Source organism: Zootoca vivipara, chromosome 4 (genome assembly GCF_965207765.1).
Source record: "Zootoca vivipara chromosome 4, rZooViv2.hap1.1, whole genome shotgun sequence".
Classification (NCBI taxonomy): domain Eukaryota; kingdom Metazoa; phylum Chordata; class Lepidosauria; order Squamata; family Lacertidae; genus Zootoca; species Zootoca vivipara.
Genome location: NC_142587.1, coordinates 94,406,646 through 94,428,735, shown reverse-complemented (window position 1 = coordinate 94,428,735; position 22,090 = coordinate 94,406,646). Strand labels below are relative to the sequence as shown.

The 22,090-nt window shown below is 48.1% G+C and overlaps 1 protein-coding gene across 5 annotated transcripts in view; it reads right to left on the bottom strand.

The window, feature by feature from the left end:
* Positions 1–22,090, bottom strand: part of TENM4 (teneurin transmembrane protein 4) — a 632,564-nt gene that overhangs the window by 120,344 nt on the left and 490,130 nt on the right. For all 5 annotated transcript variants that reach the window (XM_088668429.1, XM_088668426.1, XM_088668427.1 and 2 more), the window contains 2 exons: positions 14,399–14,599; positions 5,638–5,823 (listed from right to left, as the gene is read on the bottom strand). In XM_088668429.1, coding sequence (XP_088524555.1) covers positions 5,638–5,823; positions 14,399–14,599 — 387 coding nt within the window. The remainder of the gene's footprint in view (positions 1–5,637; positions 5,824–14,398; positions 14,600–22,090) is intronic.

The window sequence follows — 22,090 nt, the reverse complement described above, 5'->3', positions numbered from 1 at the left end:
TGAATTAAGTTTGTTACAGCTCAGTGTCACGAGCGAGAGGGGGTGTTGGTATTAAAGGGTTAAGTTATACTAGTCGCTCTAAACACTGAGCAGCTGAACCTAATTAAACATCCGGGAATGTTTGACAGCCTGTATAAATAGTCAGTTCCTTGCAAGCGTTTTTTCTCTTAGGAGCGGTTTTTTCTCTCAGTAGTGTTATCTCTTAGTTTTGGTTGCTGTGTGTAGGAGTGATGCCTGAAGTTTGTGCACTGAGGCACAGTTTTGTTTAAGTTTTTACTTGGCCAGAGATGAAGAATGTCTGCCTTATCTCCTGGCTATGTTTTCTAAATAAAGCCTTTTGAGTTTGCAACCTGCTCCAGAGTTCCTGAATTAACTCTTGCTGACTCACCTTACTCTTTGCCGCTGTGCTAAAAAAGCTCTGCTGAAAGGGAAGATTTACGTCTGGAAGCGTGACTGGACCGGTAACTTTGTTTACTTAAACACAAGCTAATTAAAGCTTATGGACAATAACTGACCAGGGAAAACATGAATTGGCTCAGTTGGTTGCAGGGCAGTGTGAGAAAATAAATAAAAGAAGAAATCCTAATAAAGGAAAGAAGGAGAGGCCCTGACTCTGTCTATCAACAGCATGCTGTTAATCAGAAGACTGTTGGTTCACACCAACTCAGGGCAGGATTGTTGCAATGCAGGGGGTTGGACTAGATGACCCCTGGGGTTCCTTCCAAACCTACAATTCTATGAGTCTAAGCATCCGGACAGCACACTGAGCAGGTAGGAAACTCACCTTGTCACTGTCTCCCTCCGTAAGGTGAGGTGTATTGCATTTCTACTTAAATCATAGCAATAATTTGAGTCTCCGGCTGTTTTTGGACTACAACTCCCATCATCCCTAGCTAGCAAGTCCAGCGGTCAGGGATGATGGGAATTGTAGTCCAATTGCAGACCCAAGTTTGGGGAACCCTGGCCGAACGTTAGGGAGAAGCCTCTCCCGCTTCTGCCAGAGACTCCTAGCAATGTTGACCTGCGCACATGTCAATTATGGGTCATCAGGGTGGGGGTTCAGCCACTTTGGGGAGGGAAGGGGTTGAGGGGGGTGACACAATATTTATCAGGGATAAAGCAGGCAGGGAGACAAGATGTAATGGTGATTTATGGTCCACGACACATGTGCCCATGCAGAAAAATCACACTGGGATGAGGGGGGATGCTTGCCACACACAATGACCTTCCATGCCAATGTCCTTTCCCATGTGCCAGTTCTGTTACTCCTCTCTGTCCTCCCCTCTCCCCCCCCCAAATATTGGATTTTTATGGTGGTGTAACGCTTGTTTTTTCAGCGATTATTGTGTTCATGAGCCTATGGACAAAATGGTGCAGAGCCACTGGGAATACTTTCTGGGTGATGGAGAAAAGGGGTGTGTGTGTGAACAAAACCCTTCTCTCCCCCTACACCCTTGACAGTCCACACTGCATTGCAGGGGGTTGGGCTAGATGACCCCTGGGCCCCCCGCCAACTCTATGATTCTACGATTCTGCAGAATAAAAGCAGCAATGGGGCAGAGACATCCCGCTAAACATGGACTGTCACCAGCTCCTCGTTTTAAGCATTCGGAGAAGTAAAGGCAGTAAGAATGTAAAGGGGACCCCTGACCATTAGGTCCAGTCGCGGACGACTCTGGGGTTGCAACACTCATCTCGCATTATTGGCCAACGGAGCCGGCGTACAGCTTCCAGGTCATGTGGCCAGCATGACTAAGCCGCTTCTGGCGAACCAGAGCAGCACACAGAAATGCTGTTTACCTTCCAGCCGGTGCGGTACTTACTTGCACTTTGTGCTTTTGAACTGCTAGGTTGGCAGGAGCAGGGACCAAGGAACGGGAGCTCACCCCGTCGCGGGGATTCGAACTGCCGACCTTCTGATCAGCAAGCCGTAGGCTCTGTGGTTTAACCCACAGCACCACTTAAGACTTAAATGTAAGTCTTAAAATGTACATGTAAGACTTAAAACAGGGTAGTCTCAAATACTGCTCTGGGTTCCAGACTGGAAGAAAGGGATGTGTAGAAATGAATGGGCATTTCTACCCCCATCGTTCAGCCCAGACATGGAGGTCCAGCTCCGAGGGCCTTCTGGCGGTTCCCTCCCTGCGAGAAGCAAAGCTACAGGGAACCAGGGAGAGAGCCTTCTTGGTGGTGGCACCCGCCCTGTGGAACGCCCTCCCACCAGATGTCAAGGAAATAAACAACTATCTGACTTTTAGAAGACATCTGAAGGCAGCCTGGTTTTGGGAAGCTTAAAATAGTTGGTGTTTTGGTGTGTTTCCTTTATACTTTGTTGGAAACCAGTGAGAGTGGCTAGGGCAACTCAGATGAACGGGGCACAATAAATTTATTATTATTATTATTATTATTATTATTATTATTATTGATACTGCCAAGTTCTCCCACTTGAGAAATCTGACTGCTTTTCTGGCCACCTCTTTTTGCTAAGGCCCTAATCCTATGCAGCTCTTCAGGTTATGTTCCCCATGCAAAAAAACAACAACCCTCACTTGCATTTTAGTTTTTTTTAAGAAAGAAAAGAAAGACTTTCTCTTGAGTAACAGGAGAGGCTTCTGTTTAGCTGGAAACTACTCTCGTGGCATCATTTCCTGCGGCAGAAGTGGGTTTTCTAACTATTAGCTCCAGGTTCCCTTTGCAGGAAATGCTAGAAGTCCCACCCCCAGAAAAAGCCCAAATGGTTTTTACAGCAAGCCGGAGTAGGCTTGCAAACAGCTGATTAGGAGGTACAGAACAAATCCTATGCAATCTCTTATGTTACCCCACTCCATCCTGCGACTGTGCTCAAGTCTGACTAGGTGTGGTTCAGGCCTTCCCTATCTGCAAGAGCATTTTTGTTTGTTTTCAGAATTTCTGCCTTAAGACAAAACACTTTTGAATGTGGCTGTCCACAACTGCATTTATGCAAATCCCACACCCCCCTGCCCAGAGAACCAGGAAAAAAGATGTTTGGAGAAAGGGTAACACCCTGAGATGGCAGAATGAAGGAGGCTGTGACGAAGAAGAAGAGTTTGGATTTGATATGCCGCTTTATCACTACCCGTAGGAGTCTCAAAGCGGCTAACATTCTCCTTTCCCTTCCTCCTCCACAACAAACACTCTGTGAGGTGAGTGGGGCTGAGAGACTTCAGAGAAGTGTGACTGGCCCAAGGTCACCCAGCAGCTGCATGTGGAGGAGCGGGGACGTGAACCCGGTTCACCAGATTACGGGTCTACCGCTCTTAGCCACTACACCACACTGGCTCTGAAGCAGCTGGTTCAAGGTTCTGCTGAAATGGGGTGGAGAAATGACAATTGCATGCTGGACGACATGCCGAACGGGCTCCCTGGTGAAATGGGGCAAAGCTTCACCAGGAAATTGGACGGAATTTGGGGGGGGGAATTGTCAGGTGGGGAAGACCGCTCAAAACTTCCGGTTACACGAACTGTGCAAACGTTTGTCTCTCGCAAAAGTGAAAGAAGCCCTTCTGCCGAACTCAACGAATTCTCAATGGAAGAAGAGTTCTCAACAAGCTGGTGGAGAGAAACAGGCAAAGAACAGGTCTTGGGGGGTTTTAGATTTGAAAATGAAGCACTCCCTCTGTTCCACTTATTGGTAAGTTTCAGGCTTTGGCGATAAGCTGTCAGCAATGTTTAGATGAGGCACTTTTGTCTCTTGGCTTGTTCTACTGAAAGAAAGGAAGAAGGGGAAGTCCCCAGGAAATCTGGGGCTAAAAGAAGGGGGGGGTGTTAACCCCAACCCGCCATGTCAGCATGGATCCCTCAATTCCGTTGGGGGAGAAAAAAAGTTGAATTTTGCAATTTTTGTGCATTATGCAAAAAAAAAAAGGGGGGGAAGCAACTATTTCCCCATTTTGGATAATTTACTGTATTTCCCCTATAAAGGTAAAGGTAAAGGGAACCCTGACCATTAGGTCCAGTCGTGACCGACTCTGGGGTTGCGCGCTCATCTCGCATTATTGGCCGAGGGAACCAGCGTACAGCTTCCAGGTCATGTGGCCAGCATGACAAAGCCGCTTCTGGCGAACCAGAGCAGCACACAGAAAAGCCGTTTACCTTCCTGCTATAGCGGTCCCTGTTTATCTACTTGCACTTTGACTTGCTTTCGAACTGCTAGGTTGGCAGGAGCTGGGACTGAGCAACGGGAGCTCACCCCGTCGCAGGGATTCGAACCGCCGACCTTCTGATCAGCAAGCCCTAGGCTCATTGGTTTAACCCACAGCGCCACCTGCGTCCCATTTCTGCTATAATGGGAAATAATTCCCACAGAAACTCAAGACTCCCCATATCTAGGCTGCTGTAACGTTTCTGGTCACCTTCGTTTAGTGAAGTTTTTAATGTTTGATGTTTTATCACATTATTATTATTCTATTCAATTCAACACCTTTATTGGCATATATAAGAGAATAAAAACCATATAGACCGTCCATATGTGTTATAATTCTGAAACATAAAGAGGGAATCCTCGGCAATCGCTATTACACAGGCCAAACTACCCCAGATTTAACTTCAAAGATCCTGGTCAAAAATTGTACCATAACTCTAGTGAGAACAGGAGAGTCATCTCTCAGTAGAGACTGCACCACGTGGTGTTTATTGGCGGGGGCCCCAAGCCACAGGGAGGACATCGAAGGATCATCACGGAAGATGTTAAAAAGAGGGCAGTCCAAAATTATGTGGTCCAAAGCGTCAGGTACATTCCGGCCACAGGTGCAGAGTCTATTTTGGTAAGAGATGCCTCTGAGCCTTCCAGATAACACTGAGGACGGAAAGGCATTCAAGCCTTATTATTATTATTATTACTATTATTATTATTATTCTGTTTGGAGCTGGGAGCTGCCCAGAGTGGTATGTTTGTATTTACAGTGGTACCTCGGGTTACAAGCACTTCGGGTTACAGACTCCGCTAACCCAGAAATAGTACTTCAGGTTAAGAACTTTGCTTCAGGATGAGAACAGAAATCGTGCTGTGGCTGCCGGAGGCCCCATTAGCTAAAGTGGTACCTCAGGTTAAGAAAAGTTTCAGGTTAAGAGCGGTCCTCCAAAACGAATTAAGTTCTTAACCCGAGGTACCACTGTATGTATGTATGTATAAATAATTCCTATGCACTCTGAAGCTTTGCCTTCAACTTTTTTTTTTTTATCTTGTGAACTGTCCTGAGATCTTCAGACGAAGGGTAGTATATAATTTTAATTAATTAAGGTCTGGAAACTTTCTCCATGTGGGGAAAAAAAATAAGCGGAGGAGAATCTTGGGGGTGCTGGGTTGTGTGTGTGTATACTCTGTGTCCCCTTTCTGAGCAGCTGGAGACTGCGCATGGCCCTGGCTTGAACATGGGCAGAGCATCAAAGGACATTGTGGGGGGCTGCGGGATGGGGAGCGCCGCACATGGGAATGTATGACACTGGAACATGGAAATCCAGGAACGGAAGGAAGGGGGTGTGCATGCTGCGGGGATGTCGCGGCCATTCGATTAAGCATGCTCCTTTCACCCAGATCCTCCACCCCACCACCCCACTGATTATCCCTTTCCGCATGGGTTTTCCCCCTGGGCGAAAGCGCTCTGCCCCTACACCTACCGATGGTGCAATGCTCTCCATTCCAGCCCGGGCTGCATTCGCACTTGCCGTCCCGGCACGTCCCGTGCTCGTTGCAACGTGGGTGACACGACCGCTGGTCGCAGGCGGCGCCCATCCACCCTTCCTCGCAACGGCAGGTGCCTCCGACGCAGATGCCATGCCCTCCGCAGTCCGCGGCACAAATCTCTGCGGAAGAGAAGAAAGGGGAGGAGGCCCGGGGTGGCGGGCGGAGGGGAAGGGGAGGGTTGGGTGGAAGGAAGGGGGGGGGAAAGGGAGAGAAAGTCAGAATTTTAGTGTTAGGGTGGGTGAGGTGGAAGAAAGCAAGGAAAAAGACACACTCTGCTACCTTGCCAGTGGGGGAAAAGAAAGGAATTCTTGCAGCTCATAACGGCAATTCTTTCTGATAACAAGAATCTAATAAGCAGTTTACAAAACAGAGGAGAAGCACACCAATCTCCTGTTTACTTTGGGGTGCTATCACGGCTCCCGTGGCTTTTGAGTGGAGCAGGGCGAATCCAGAAGAGGAGGCTCTGCCACGTCATAGGAACAAAAGCCGCTTTTTAATAAAAAACTGCTTAAGTGTGAAAACGATGAGGCCCCGAGTCACCCGAAAATAAAGTTTAAGCGTCCCAGGCAAAGTCTATTTATTTGCGGCTTGTTAGCTCTTCGGTTATGAGGCCAGGAGCCTACGAAAACCTCACGTTTTTGTTCTCGGGCGTTGCAAACCTTCGCAAAGGACGTTTCATTTTCTCTCCAATGTCTTGCAGGACTATGGAACCCGGCGGGAAATTGTGGATGCAGCTTAAGGAATCTGCTGGGCAAGGAATACCCACAACCCCAAGCGCTATGGTTAATAAAAAATATATGCTGTGGCCTTGCAATTCACTTCATCCAGCCCTTTCGCTGCAAGTTGGACTGGAACCCAGAAAGCTCTCCTTTTGTGCATCTTGCTACATTAAGGGCAGGCCTAATTCCCCAGAGAGTAGCTGGGGAAGAAGAGGGGGTCTGGCGTTATACAAGACATTTGTTTCAGGTCACTGCCTGCAGGAGGGGAGGAAATAGCGCCCAAGCTCTCTCAGCCTGTGCTAACGTTACACCTGGCTGAAATCAGCCTTATGTAACCATCCCTCGAAATATAATAGGCGGAGGCAGCAGCAATAACAATAAATGAGAGCAGCAACACTGCGGCAGGAAAGGCCATAGCAGGCAGCATCTCCGGGTGGGGCTGGGAGACACTACTGGGAACTGCAGTTCGCTCCATAACAGTGATGGTGAACCTATGACACGCATGTCAGATGTGACACGCAGAGCTCTCACTGCTGGCACGCGCCCCATCGGCCCATTCGCGCTGTTCTTGTTGTCCCCCCCCCATTTGTTCCCCCACTCCTTCTACAGCTTGTCTCCACTAGAGCTTGTCTCTGCTGTTAAAACCCGGATCCTTTTTGTTGTTGTTGTTGTTGCTGGTAGCCAGAGATTGGTTTTTTAACCCTTTCTGTGCTGGTTTTTTGGCGCTTTGGCAGACTATGTCGGTGCTGCGTGTTAGTTCCAGCAAAGGTATTATTCATCATTTATTTCTGTTCTCTTTCCCCCCCCCCAAAGTGCAGCAGCTTTGGGGGATCCCCCCCAAAAGCAAAGCAACTTTTGCACCTCCCAAAAAAACCTCCAAAACTTTGGTCAGCAGCTCCCCCCAAAAAGCTCAACAACTCTGGGCACTTTGTGATAAATAAGGGTTTTTTGGTTTGGTTAAATAATTAGTTTTTTGTTTATTAAATACAGTTATATATTACAATTATACATTTTTATTATTTAAACTATAAATATCACAAAATTTTGTTTTTTTCTCAAAGTGACACACCACCCTAGTTATGCTCGGTTTTTTGGCGAATTTTGACACACCAAGCTCAAAAGGTTGCCCATCACTGCTCCATAGGGAGCTACAAGCCCCAGGACCCTGAACCAGCTGCAGTTTGCTGCATCAGCCCAGGGGCGTAGCTAGCTGCTCCAGCACAAGGACCGACAGGGATGGGGCGGTCGGCCCATGGAGTCTGCCTGGTGGACACAAGTCCCACACTGCTGTTTCGGGCAGCGCAGGGCCCTGAGCCACCGTGTCACTCCCAGGAGAGACGTGTGACTCGGGCGCGCTGCAGGGACCCTTCTTTTTTTATTTGTTCGATGCTGCAAAGCACTTTGCACAAGGATAAGGCTGTCTCTGTCTACATCGTGCCCGATTTTTATGGGATGACAATTAATTACGACATCACTGTTTGGTCCAAACTGCCCAGCTGTGGTCTCTGGCCCCCCTGCCGCCCTCAACAGAGAGGTATCTGAGTCATATGCGCAGCCTAAATTAAAAAGAATAGTAAAAACAAATAGGGTTTTTTTTGCGGGTGCAACGAAAAATGAGATTATACAAAATCTGAGCCTCGGAAGCAAATGAGAAGAAAGCTGAGGAGGAAAAAGGAGGCTTTAAATACTCTTATTACAGCACCGCGAGCCTGTGGGGGCTGTTCCGTTATGCCGACTCTGCCTCTCTGAGCAGATCTAACAGACTCTCCGCGGGCATCAAAGCTTTCCCCCCAATAACAAATATTTTCACACCAAATGTTTCCCTCCACCCCTCCCCTCAAAAACCTGATGGTTAAATATTTCCTTTCATCTATAATCTCTTTTCACCGTTTGTGAGAACAGCTCAGGCTGCTCCCTGCGCCATCGTGAGGTGCTCAGCGCACTCCCGCTGTTTTTGCCTCGCACGCCGATCCGTTCGCCCTGTTGCTCAGAAAGTCTCATGTAGGAGGGGGACCTGAGACAGTTTTTAAGGCCGGAGAGCTCTCCCCCTGAAGGCTTTCAGGGTGAATTTTGACTTTGGAGTTGCCTACAGGTCCCTCTTCGGCAGACAGGGAGAGGTAAAATGTTAAGGGAAATTGCTATGTCTGCAGAAGGCATAGAAGACACTGTCTCTTTTTCCTCATGGTACAGGTAAATAATAATAATAATAATAATAATAATAATAATAATAATAATAATAATAATAATTTATTATTTGTATCCCGCCCATCTGGCTGAGTCTCCCGAGCCACTCTGGGCAGCTCCCAATCAAATATTAAAACAATACAGCATTAAATATTAAAAACTTCCCTAAAGAGGGCTGCCTTCAGATGTCTTTTAAAAATAGGATAGCTGCTTATTTCCTTGACATCTGTTGAAAGCTCGTTCCACAGGGCAGGTGCCACTACCGAGAAGGCCCTTTGTCTGGTTCTGGCACACACACACACACAGAGAGACAGTTGTTGCTGTACAGACACCAAGCTTCTCCCATGCGACTTTATTGATGCAATTATTTTATTTTATTTATTTATTGCACATAAAGGACCTGAGGGTGGCAACACAAGAACGGGGCCTTCTCTGTGGTGGCTCCCTATTTATGGAATGCTCTACCTGGAGAGGCTTGCCTGGCACTTTCATTATACACCTTTAGATACCAGGTGAAAATGTTCCTCCGAGTTTCCAAGCACAATTCAAAGTGTTGGTGCTGACCTCTAAAGCCCTAAACGGCCTCGGCCCAGGATACCTGAAGGAGCGTCTCTAACTCCATCATTCAGCCCGGACACTGAGGTCCAGCTCTGAGGGCCTTCTGGCGGTTCCCTCGCTGCGAGAAGCTAAGTTACAGGGAACCAGGCAGAAGACCTTCTCGGTAGTGGCACCCACCCTGTGGAACGCCCTCCCACCAGAGGTCAAAGAGAACAACAACTACCAGACTTTTAGGAGACATCTGAAGGCAGCCCTGTTTAGGGAAGCTTTTAATGTTTAATAAATTATTGTATTTCACTGTTTTGTTGGAAGCCGCCCAGAGTGGCTGGGGAAACCCAGCCAGATGGGTGGGGTATAAATAAATTATTATTATTATTATTATTATTATTATTATTATTATTATTATTATTATTCCTCTTCAACCAGGCCTTTGGCTAATTAACATCTTATGCCCCTTTTAAATGTGTCTGTGGGAGGGGGTGGTTGGAGGGGGTTTATCGCGTCCCCCCTCCTCGTTTTTATTATGTGTTTTATCTTTTTATCTTGTATTTTATGCTGTGAACCTTCCCAAGATCTAGGGAGGAAGGGCGGCATACGGATTTAATAAATAAATAAACAACTGGGAAGCTCATTTGTTGACGGCCAAGATTTCTCCTTCGTTTTAAGGCACGTTGCTAGTATCAGATACAGTACTAAGCTCACAATTAAGCGGCCTGGAGATGAAGAACCTGGAAAGGGCAGGATTTCATCCACATGCAATTCATCGACTGATATAAAGAGTGTGTTTTCCCGTTTGTTTCGAAGCACGTCGCTAGTAGCAAGAGAGTGCTCAGAATGAGCTGTGCGCAGTTAGGTGCCGCGACGATTCTGCGCCACCAGAGGAGGGGGAGGCCACGCATTGCATGCACTTCCCACAAAACACTGCAAAATATACTAAATAAAAATAGCGAATGCCTGGCTTGAGAGCACACTTCTTGCCTGTTGGAAGCAATCCCTCTTGGCTGAAGAAAATCTGCTTCGACAAAGTAATGAAATGTTCCTGGCTTGAGACAGGCTAGTTTTCTGGGGGAGGGAGAGGGGATTGGCTCACGAAACATGTGAGCGAGCTTAAGACGCTTGCTGTTTGCTTCCTGGCCAAACCTTTGATCCCAGAAAAGGTCCTGTTCTTTCTTTCCCAGCATAACAAAAGCTAAACACCCAGGGGTGCGTTCTCAGGGCTTGCTGGAAAGGGGAGAATTTGCAAATGCGCAGCAATGAGTGTGTAAACACAGACCTTCCTCAACTGCTGCCCTCCAGAAGTCTTAGGCTACAAGTCCCATCATCCGTGGCCATTAGCCATGATGGCTGGGGCTGAAGGAAGCTGTAGAATCCTATATTTGGAAGGGATCCCCAAGGGCCATCTAGTCCAACCCCCTGCAATGCAGGAATCTCGAACTGTAGTATAGAATATCTGGAGGGTACCAGGTTGGTATAATGCTGCAGGGGAAAGACAATTCTCACAAGTCTCAACAATGCAACTCTGGAGATACTATAGGCTTCTGGTTAGCTACTTGCCAGGTCGCCTGGGGCGAATTCAAACGGCTCCCAGGCGAGCAGAGGCGGCCCTTTCCAGTTTCCCTTCCAAAAGAGTCTGCTCATTCTTGAAAAACAAAACCCACTGAACATGCTTGGTTTAGGCCCTCATTCATTCTTTCATGTCCAATTCAAAGTGGAGCAAGAAGGGATAAGTAATATTACTAGCACCAGCCTCACTTTTCAAAAACACACCCTTTTCTCTATTAAGAGAAAGATCATACATTTGCCAACCAAAAAAATCTTCCACTCTTCTGTTACCCGTGCTAAATCCTTTAATAAATGTGGATTTAATGCTAAGATAGAAGATCAGGTAAAAATTGCCCAGAGCTGCTTAAAAACTGGAACCGTTCCACTGACCTTCAAAATGTTATTAGAAAATTTAATAATTACAAACTGTCTTAAATTGGATTTTCTGGTTTCAAGTGAGCTTAATTAAGCAGCAGCAGCCCACCCCACTGGTACTCTCGATCCCCCCCCCCCCCGGAATTGGAAGGGTGCGAGTTTCCTACTGTGTTGCAATTAAAACAAACAAACAAACAAACACCCTCCCCAGATAGGCTGCTCGCTGTCAGCTCTCACACTGTAGCAAAAGGATGAACCCGTGTGAAGCCACAATGTCAGTCATTTGGGCTACATAAGGACAGCAAAGCCGCAATAAATTATCCCTTATCTTTGAATGATCCCTGGGTGATGAATCAGTTCCTCTCTTTTAGACACCACTCGGGTTATTTCTGAAATTTTTAAATTCAGGGATACAAGTAGGGGGTGGGGGGGAACCTATGAAAATTTGGGCACCAACGGTTGTTGATAACACTCTGTCCCTCTGTGATGTTATCCCCCCCCCAACATCTCCATGTTGGCCTTATGAAATACCTTGGCACCTAAACAGGGAGGGGGGGTCTGTCTGTCTGGTGCCCTAAGCCCCTTCCAGTTTGGGGGTTCCTGTGCCCAGTGAGGACCAAAAACTAATGGAGGAGGTTGCAGGACTGGTCAGCAAGTTTCTTTGTGCGACAATGACCTTAGCTGGCCGCCTAGAATCATGGAATCACGGAATTGTAGAGCTGGAAGCGACCCCAGTTGTCATTTAGTACAATGCAATGCAGGAATCTCAGCTAAAGAAACCATCAGCATGGATGTGTCCAACAGCAACCCAAAATAAAGAGTTAGGTTGCAAGAGCTGCAACCAAGAGATGGTACCCTCCGGGCTAATGGGAGGTCCACAGCAGTGACCAGAGGAGGAATGGCCACTGGGAGGAGCTCAGAGAGAAGAAATGGCATGGTGCATCTGCAGCAGCACAACCGGACACCTTCCTCTGCCCCAGCTGCAACAGAACGTGTCTCTCCCCTATCGGTCTCCTACAGAAACAGTGGAGAACAAAAAGACTGGGATCTAATGGCAGATCTCTGAGTGGAACGCAAGCAGCAAGCGTAGAAACAGCTAGATTTCTGGCTATTGCTCACAACAACAAAAAGGCTTTTCTCCGCATGCTAAATTAGGCTGAAAAGAAGAGTTTTGGGGAGCGCAGGAAAAGACCAGGAGCGGATTTCTGTTTTGTGTGGAACGTGTGCGAGTTCAGTTCTGGCACTGAAACCATATTCCTGGGCTCCTTAACTTTAACTTAGGTTGCCTGTCCGCAAAGACCAACTATTTCCAGGTGGCTGACTTTGGGATCCTAGTAAAGAACACAGACCCCATTCTTTAGAGGCCTCCAGAGATGAGGGAGACAGGATTATGCCTTCCAACCAACAGCTTACCATTAAAAAAAGAAGACCCCAAAGCCGTTAACTATAATTCCTGAAGAAAATGAGAAGAAACTACAATTTGAGGACTGGTTTAATACGGCAGCCTATCCCCTTCCGTTATTTCCTGCATATAACTCCTCTCCCCAGCCCTGCTCCAACCCCAGTCCCACGGAAAACAACCCCCTCCAGGGGTCGCATAGCAAAAACATAACCTTTCCCCTTTCTGCATTTGCAGAAGGCACCCTGAGTCACTTTTTGTCAGGCGGCTCAGTATTACACTCAACCTTCGGCTCCAAGACTCCATCCCTCACAGAGCAGTTTCCGATGTTAAGAAAGTTATTATTGCTTCATGCCTGGTGGCAAGAAATCTCTGCCAAGGTGGTTTGTAAACACCCATTTGTTACCCGGACCTCTCAAGTCTATCTCGGCCTCGGCTCTGAAAGATGGATTTGCACGCCAACCGTGGCTGTACTCCTAAGACAGGCATAGCTCCCCCCCCTCACCCCCCAAATGAATAGTTTGCATGAACTATTGGCCTATATGTACATGGAGGAGCAAGGAGAGTTGTGGGTGCAGGTGCTTAGAGACTACTGCAGCTAAGCGGTATATTGTTGGCCTCCGTCATGTCTCCAGAGACAATGGAGTGCGCCTTTGGGGGTGAAGACAAACGGCTGTGTCAGCAGTACCAAAGTGACCTCCCTGGGGCGCAAGCCTGGGCAGTGCGAATTGAAAGTCCTGGGCTGCCCAGAAGACAAGACCCCCCCCCCAGCCTCGCTGACGTGGGCCAAAGGAAAGCAGAGCAATATGTCCGGCACCATCTTGGCTGCAGGAGTTGGTGGAAGGTACAAGGCATCCAACCATCTTAGGGACTCCAGATATACCTCCTTAGCCTTTTCTTCTCCTAAAGATATCCTACAAAGGGGCTACCTTTGAAGGTGACTCGGAAACTACAACTAATCCAGAATGCGGCAGCTAGACTGGTGACTGGGAGCAGCTGCCGAGACCACATAACACCGTCTTGAAAGATCTACATTGGCTCCCAGTACGTTTCCGAGCACAATTCAAAGTGTTGGTGCTGACCTTTAAAGCCCTAAATGGGCTCGGTCCAGTATACCTGAAGGAGCGTCTCCTCCCCCATCGTTCTGCCCGGACACTGAGGTCCAGCACCGAGGGCCTTCTGGCGGTTCCCTCGTTGCGAGAAGCCAAGTTGCAGGGAACTAGGCAGAGGGCCTTCTCGGTGGTGGCGCCTGCCCTGTGGAACGCCCTCCCAACAGATGTCAAAGAGGAAAACAACTACCAGACTTTTAGAAGACATCTGAAGGCAGCCCTGTTCAGGGAGGCTTTTTAATATTTAATAGATTACTGTGTTTTATTTTTCTGTTGGAAGCCGCCCAGAGTGGCTGGGAAACCCAGCCAGATGGGCGGGGTATAAATAAATAATTATTATTATTATTATTATTACTACAAGGCAGCGGAGGTTTAGGATCAGAATATTCCTTCTCCTAGATGGGCAACCTTCCCAGGTGGATGAGCCCCACCTGCCCCTCACTTCCCTCTACAGCTTTTGCAGAAACTGCCTTCTTGACCATTGGGCCCACTCTTGGTCTCATCCGCTCAGTCCATCAGAGCCTGTGTTCGCATGTACCGGTAGGGAGAGTCCCTAACTCTCCAAGGGTTTGAGCCCCATCCGCTCCCCTTACCTGGTTAAGCAGGCCAGTCGGAGCCGTATCTCAGAGTGTGGCTGCTGTCACAGGCTGGCCGCTTCTAGGAGCCACAGGTGAGGTCGGAGTGCAAGCTGGGGACCGACGGTGGGCAAACGACCCCAGAAGGAGCCGGACGTGTGTCCCCCCCCTCCCCTAACACCACCATGCACTGTTGAAAGAAATAAATGGGGGAAAGCCGCAGGTGCAATTACCGATGGCGCAGTCGTGTCCAGTCCAGCTGGGATCACAGCTGCACAGGCCGGTTTCGGGCACGAATGTGCCGTGGCCAGAGCACTGGTCCAGGCAGGTCGCTCTGGGGGTCTCGCAGTTGGTGCCTCCCCAACCAACAGAGCAGTGGCATTCCCCTCTCACGCAAACGCCGCGCCCGGAGCAGGTGGGGTCCATGCAGTCCACTGCAGCAAGAAGGGAGGAAAAGAGATGGACATGTAAAAACAAGCGTGGGTTCACATTCATGACCTCATTTGTTTATTCAGCTTACGCCCCTCCAGGGAGTGCAAGGTGGCCGACGTACTCCCCCCCCCATCTCATCCTCGCAACAACCTTGCGAGGTAGGCAAGGTGAGAGAGGGAGCGGCAGGCCCCGAGTCACACCCAGGTGAGCTTCACGGCTGAGCGAGGATTTGCTACAGATAAATATATCTATTCATCGCTTCCGTTTGCGGATTTGCTTCCTGTGGAAACATCGCTAAGCGCTTTAACAGCAGAAGAACCGGCGACAGAAAAATACGGGAAAAGGATTCCGTATATAAAACCCATTTTCCAACCCAATGCAAATGCAGAGCAGGGTAAAGATTTCCACTCAAAAGGCTTGACAGGGCAGGAAGGTTTTCCATACGTGCTGGAAAGAAAACATGAATTCCAAAGGATGGGCGCTGCCATGCTATGTTTCCCACATCTGACGCCTGCTTCCGCTTCCTCCCTCTTAGCTGCGATTCCTGTGGGTCTAGATGACCCTCTGGATGACCCCTCCCAACTCTACAACTCAACAACACCCTCCCATGTGCTGAACTATAGATTTCAAGCTCCTGGGGGCAGGGACCCACCCTCCTGCGCTATGCAAAGCCAAATGTGCATCTATGGCACGAAGACAATAGAATCATAGAACTGTAGAGTTGGGAGTCTAGTCCAACCTCCTGCAATGCAAAAATCCTTTGTAGGGTTCGAACCCACGACCCTGAGATTAAGAGCTCCATTCTCTCTTGGCTGAGTTATCCCAGCAGACAAACACCTTTGTCAGATTCTCCTGCTAGCATCAAGCTACCGGACAAACCACCTGCCTGGTGTGATCTGAATGCTTATTTTTATTTTTTAAATAGGATTTAATTTACATTGGCCGGAAAACAAAGTCACCTGCATTTTACCTAGGCACCGAGGTGGCTGCTTAGCCCTTTCCCTGAGCTGCGTGAGGATATATTTCTGTGGTATGAAGACTCATACTCTTTTTGCATCATCAGGGAGGCAGCCTATAAATCTCCGGGGCTGTTAAAAGCTTCCAAGAGCAAAGGCACCAATCTTAGAACACAGGGACCTCTCTCAGCCCCCTGACTGTCTTCTTCCTCAGAAGTAACAGCCATGAAAGGGAGAACAGGGAGAGCAAGCTGGCAGATGGTTCAACTGTGGGGAACAAAGATTGCTGGCTAACTGACAAGGGGCAATGGATAGGCAATTAATCATCCTCTCCGAAGGCCAACGGGGGGGGGAAGGAGGTGAGCGGTACAGGGGTCTCCATCACAGGCGGCAAGAGCGCTCTGCTACCTCAGCGTTAACACAGGATTACCCGGGGGGGGGGGAGGTTGCATGCATGTCAGAACACCTCATTCATCATAATCCCAGGGCCATTTTTCATGTTGAAACGAGCCCTTTCAGAAGGCGCCCGGTACAATGGCTACTTTAATCTTGCCCTCGCTGGCCGCATCGCTTCAGACTCTTGGCACCGTGGCAAGGGGTCTTGGATCGGAGAGTTTCTCTGCCTCCTTTGTGAACAAAAGCTTCAATGTGTGTGCGTTTTCTCCCTTTTCGTTCCCCACTTTCTTCTTCTGCTTGAAGAAGAATAGCATGGTTGTGGGTTTTCGTTTTTTGTTTTAACAGGAAGTTCTGCTCAGCAAATTCCGCTGCTCCGCTGCAAGCAAGGGAGTGGAGGTTTCCAGCCTTTTCCTAGAGATCCGTTCCAGGTGCAAACAGCAGAAGCCGTGATTTGGGGCACCGATCCACCGGGGGAAGTCTCCCGGGTCATTCCCACCGAAATGACAGACGCCTCTCCATGGCTCCCATTCATTTCTGCAGGGCCGGCGCCAGAGAACTTCCTTGGCCGAGTGTAGCATTAGGTTGCTGAAGCTAAAACAGCATTCTCCACTGGGCACAGAATCGTTGAAGTGGAAGGGACCACCGGGGTCATCTATACCAACCCCCTGCAATGCAGGGATCTTTAGCCCAATGTGGGGCCCAAACTCACAACCCTGAGATTTAAGAGTCTTGTGCTCTTCTGACTGAGCAAGTTGAGCAGAAGTGTTTGAGGATGTGGGAGATCTAGGGGTTCCCTGTTTAGGGAAGTTTTTAATGACTGATGTTTCAATGTACCATATTTTTCTGTCTATAAGACAGAAAAAGATGTATAAGATGTATAAGATGCCCCCCATTTTGGGGGACTCAGATTTAAGAAAATGAGGGGGGAGATGGCCCAGAGTATAAGACACCCCCTAATTTTTGACATTTTTAAAGGGGGAAAAACCTAGTCTTATACACAGAAGAATATGGTATTTTTAATCTCTTGTTGGAAGCCGCCCAGAGTGGCTGGGGAAACCCAGCCAGATGGGCGGGGTATAAGTAATAAATTGTTGTTGTTGTTGTTGTTGTTGTTGTTGTTGTTGTTGTTTGGAGTTCAGGATAAGCACTGCATGATAATAATAGTAAAGCAGCAAAACATCAAACCTTATAAACTTCCCTAAGCAGGGCTGCCTTCAGATGCCTTCAGTTGTTTATTTCCTTGACATCTGATGGACAGGGTGGGTGCCACCACCGAGAAGGCCCTCTGCCTGGTTCCCTGTAGCTTCACTCTTCACAGTGAGCCAACCACCAGAAGGCCCTTGGAGCTGGACCTCAGTGTCCGGGCTGAACGATAGGGGTGGAGACGCTCCTTCAGGTATACTGGGATGAGGCCGTTTAGGGCTTTCAAGGTCAGCACCAACACTTTGAATTGTGCTCGGAAACGTACTGGGAGCCAATGTAGGTCTCTTAGGACCGGTGTTATGTGGTCTCGGCGGCTGCTCCCAGTCACCAGTCTAGTTCCCGCATTCTGGATTAGTTGTAGTTTCCGAGTCACCTTCAAAGGTAGCCCCACCTTCAAAGGTAGAAGGACCATAGCGCAGTGGCAGAGCATCTCCCTTGCATGCAGAAGTTTCCAGGTTCAATCCCTGGTATCTCCGGGTATTGCTGGGAATGTCCAGTCTAAACATATGGAAAAACTTTCTGTCAGTTAGAGCTCTTCAACAGTGGAATGGTCTCCCTCGAGAGGTTCTGCACGCTCCTTCCTTGGAGGTTTCTGAGCAGAGGTTGGATGGCCATCTGTCGGTCATGTATGAGATTCCTGCATTGCGGGGGGTTGGACTAGATGACCCTTAGCATTCCTTCCAACTCTACAATTCTATGAAAGCTTGGGAGAGTTGCTGCCAGTCAGTGAAGACAATACTGAGCTAGATGGACCAGAGGTCTAACTCAGGATAGCTCAGCTTCCAACATTCCTGTTCTCCCAATTGCACTAGCTGAACTGAAATAGCTACACAGTTTAAGTCCCCAGAATACCTGTCAGGAGTATGGGCAGGAGTCAGGCTCTGACCTGTAGTGCTTTGCAGGACTGGGGCCTGCCTCAGCTTGTGCTGGAGAAGCAAGGAGTGGCCACTCAGGTGAAGACCTCAGCTTGTGCTGGAGAGGCAAGGAGTGGTCACTCAGGTGAGACCACTTGATACCTCACTGCACCTGGTGGCAGGAGCTGGGAGGGATAAAAGCTCAGCATTTCCCTTCAGCTCTTTGCCACAGCAACGCTATCCCTGCCTGGTTGCCTCTGGCCTCTTGCTCCTTGGACCCTTGCCTTGCCGACGCCTTGCTCCTTGGACCCTTGTCTTGCCGAGGTCTTGCTCCTTGGACCCTCGCCTTTGCCGACGCCTTGATCCTCGACCCTTGGGCCTTTGCCCTGCCGACGCCTTGCTCCTTGACTCCCAGACCTTCGCCTCTGCCTTGCTCCTTGACCCTGCGACTGCCTGCTGCTGGACCCTCAACCCTGCACCTGTTCCTGCTTCTACACCACCATCTTGCCTCTGGTCCTGACGTCCTCAGCCAGGGCTTCAACCGCCCGCCGACCGGACTGTGACAATACCAGAAGCCCACTTCACAGAATCTCAGGAGCAGGGCTTTCAGTGTGGCTGCCCCAGTTTTGTGGAAGGCCGTCTCCGTTGAAGCAGGCACCTACTATCTGTGCTTTTCAGAAGCATTTGCAAACACGCTTGCTTTGACAAGTTTTTTCCAGTTGGGTGAAAAAGCGTCTCTGCCTTAGGAGCTCACTTCGTATTGCTTTTCAAACCTATCTTGCTTTCTCGTCTGTTTCCAGAACTATTTCAGTGGTATGGCTGCACTGTGTTTAGGAGTCCATCAATACATTAATCAATAACAATGCATTGGTGATTGAACCTGCTGGATACAATCGGGGAGGAAACACAGCTCGGTAATAAGAGCATGTGCTCCAGGTTTTGCAAAGCTGCAACCAGCATCGTACATGACCACTCACCACTGAGATAAATGGGAGAGGTACAGGAGAATAGGCAGACTAGCACGATTCCTGTTCACTTCAACAAAACACAGGCAGGAGAGATCTGGCTAGACCGCAATACCTCAAGGACCATCTCCCCTGATATGAACCAACCCAGACCCTGCGATCGTGATCGGACACCCGTCTCCATGTGCCTTCTCTATGTGGTGTTTGGAGGGTGGCAACACAAGAACGGGGCCTTTTCTGTGGTGGCTCCCCAGTTGTGGGGTGCTTTCCCCAGGGAGGCTTGCGAGGCACCAAGCAAAAACATCCCTCTGTATCTAGGCCTTTGGCCAATTAAACACTCTTTGGCCTTTTAAACTGTGTGTGTGGGTGCATGCGTGCAGAGCTATTGTTTTTGTTTGTTATTATAGTGTGTACTTTTGTGTTTTTATATTGCAAACTGCCCTGTGGTCCTCGGATGAGGGGCAGCAAAGAAATCTAATAAATAAGTAAGTAAAAATTTTTAAAATGTCGCTTTGATAACACAGTTGTCGAACGTACTCAGTTTCGGAAGACCGTTCGACTTCCGAAACCTTTGACAACCGATGTGCAAAGGGCTGTCGGCAATTTCAATGGTGAAAATGGAGAAAACACGCCTCAGAAGCCGTTCGAATTCCGAGGCGCGTTGGAAAACGGAAGCAATTGCTTCAGGGTTTCTGGAGTTCGGGTTTCAAAACGTTCGGCTTCCAAGGCACTCAAAAACTGAGGTTCCACTGTATAGGCTTGTGTGTGTTTGTGTGTGTGTGTGTGTGTGTGTGTGTGTGTGTAAGAGAGAAAAGTTAAGAGAACAGAAAAGGCATATTTTAAACATTGGAGGAAGAAGCACTGAGATCAAGACCAGATGGCCCTCTTTTAAGGAAAAGAAATAATATTTGTGAAATATTTGAAATCAACTTTTATTAGAGGGATTTACAGCTTGGGGGGGAAGGAATCCCACAGATTTCCTAAGTAACATATTTCATAGATTCTTTTTAATGTTCCTTTCCTCTTGGCAGAAATACGAAATATTGTCTTGCATATGGGAAACAAATGCTGAGCAGGAAAGGGGAAATCTCCCAACCGCTCAAAGGCTCCTAGGAAAATGTGTTTCATTTGGTGCTTGTCCTAATTTGTGGCTGCCATCCGATTAAATAATACTGGGCTTTTATTTATTTATTTAAGAATCTCTGTCCAACTTGATAGCCTTAAGAGACTTTCAAAGCAACGGGCAAAAAAACACTGTCTGAATAGAGCTGTAATAAAATTTCAACTGATATGAACAAAATCATAGAATCATAGAATCATAGAGTTCGAAGAGACCACAAGGGCCATCCAGTCCAACCCCCTGCCAAGCAGGAAACACCATCAAAGCATTCTTGACATATGGCTGTCAAGCCTCCGCTTAAAGACCTCCAAAGAAGGAGACTCCACCACACTCCTTGGTAGCAAATTCCACTGCCGAACAGCTCTTACTGTCAGGAAGTTCTTCCTAATGTTTAGGTGGAATCCTCTTTCTTGTAGTTTGAATCCATTGCTTCGTGTCCGCTTCTCTGGAGCAGCAGAAAACAACCTTTCACCCTCCTCTATACGACATCCTTTTATATATTTGAACATCCTTTTATATATTTGAAAATCAGAACCATAATTATCTAAAAGCAGCAACCGTTGGAATAATCAGAAAAGTTACAACCTGCTGATGTACTAGCTGAAATCCATAAAGAAACCTTTCTTTAGAAAGAAAGAAAGAAAGAAAGAAAGAAAGAAAGAAAGAAAGAAGGCGTGGATCGTGATGACACCAGGGTAGCACGCGTTGGGACAGGGAGAGAAGAAGGCTTGCCATTTTCAGAGGCAGCCTTGTGTTTGCTATAACGTGTTGTTCCTGCTTGTCGCCTCCGAAGGAGCTGACTGATGGGTGTCTTGCTGACACAAGCACATCCGTCCGCCGGCACTGTCCCGAGAGCCGCTTTGTGCGTCGCTTCACAATAACGGGAGGTCTGGCGTTAAGAGAGCAGTTCAATCCACCAAACAATAGCAACAGAGCTTCCATCTTTCACGCACATAAAAGGAAAGAATGAAAACACAGCGCCTTATAAAAGACAAGGAAATGAATGCAGATCAAGGAGAAATGCCATGGCATTTCCATCTCAGAACGGAAAGGAATCTTAAGGCAAGACGTTTTTAAAAAGAGACGTTCGGTTCTGAAGCTGGAGGACAGCCTGCTGCAGGCCTGAAGGACCCTATCCTTGCCTCTTTCCACCTTGGCAGGCTTCACAAGGACTGCAGCTGCTTTTAAATTGTTTTAAATTGTTATCTGCGTTGTTTTAAATGAGACCACCTTGGCTGTGAGCCCTGGACGACCTGCACCCTTGCCTTGCTGGCCCTTTCCCGTCTGGCCTGGGAGAGTGGAGTGCGGACTGACTCCAGCTACAAAAGCTGAGGCTGTTGAACGGAGGATTGTTAACCGGGGGTTGAGAGAGAGCTGTTGCTTGTTGTTCCTGATATTATTGTTGTATCTTAAGTTTTAGATCTTATGATTTACGTGGAAATTGTTTCCATTTGGTTGTGTACTTTTCGATGTGTTTTATTTATTGTTCATGACTGCGGTTATGTTTGTAAATCTTGTCATGTTGTAAGCCGCCATGAGCATAGTTTCAACTATGGAAAGGCAGCATACAAATAAAATGATGGTGTTGATGAAGCAGTGCTTGAATACAAGGCCAGAATATGACATGGGTTGCAGACTCTGAAACAGGGGCAAGCAACCTAAGGCCCATGGGCTGGATGCGGCCCAATTGCCTTCTCAATCCGGCCTGCGAACAGTCTGGGAATCAGCGTGTTTTTACATGAGTAGAAGGTGTGCTTTTATTTAAAATGCACCTCTGGGTCATTTGTGGGGCATAGGAATTCGTTCATTTCTTCCCCAAAATATATTCTGGCCCACCACATGGTCTGAGGGACGGCGGACCGGCCCACAGCTGGAAAAGTTTGTCGACCCTTGCAAAGGAAAAGCAGCACGCAAACACACCATTTCACATGCACTGCTACTCCATAAACAATGGAATCAGTAAATTGCTTACTATGGCACACCAGGAAAAAACAACAAC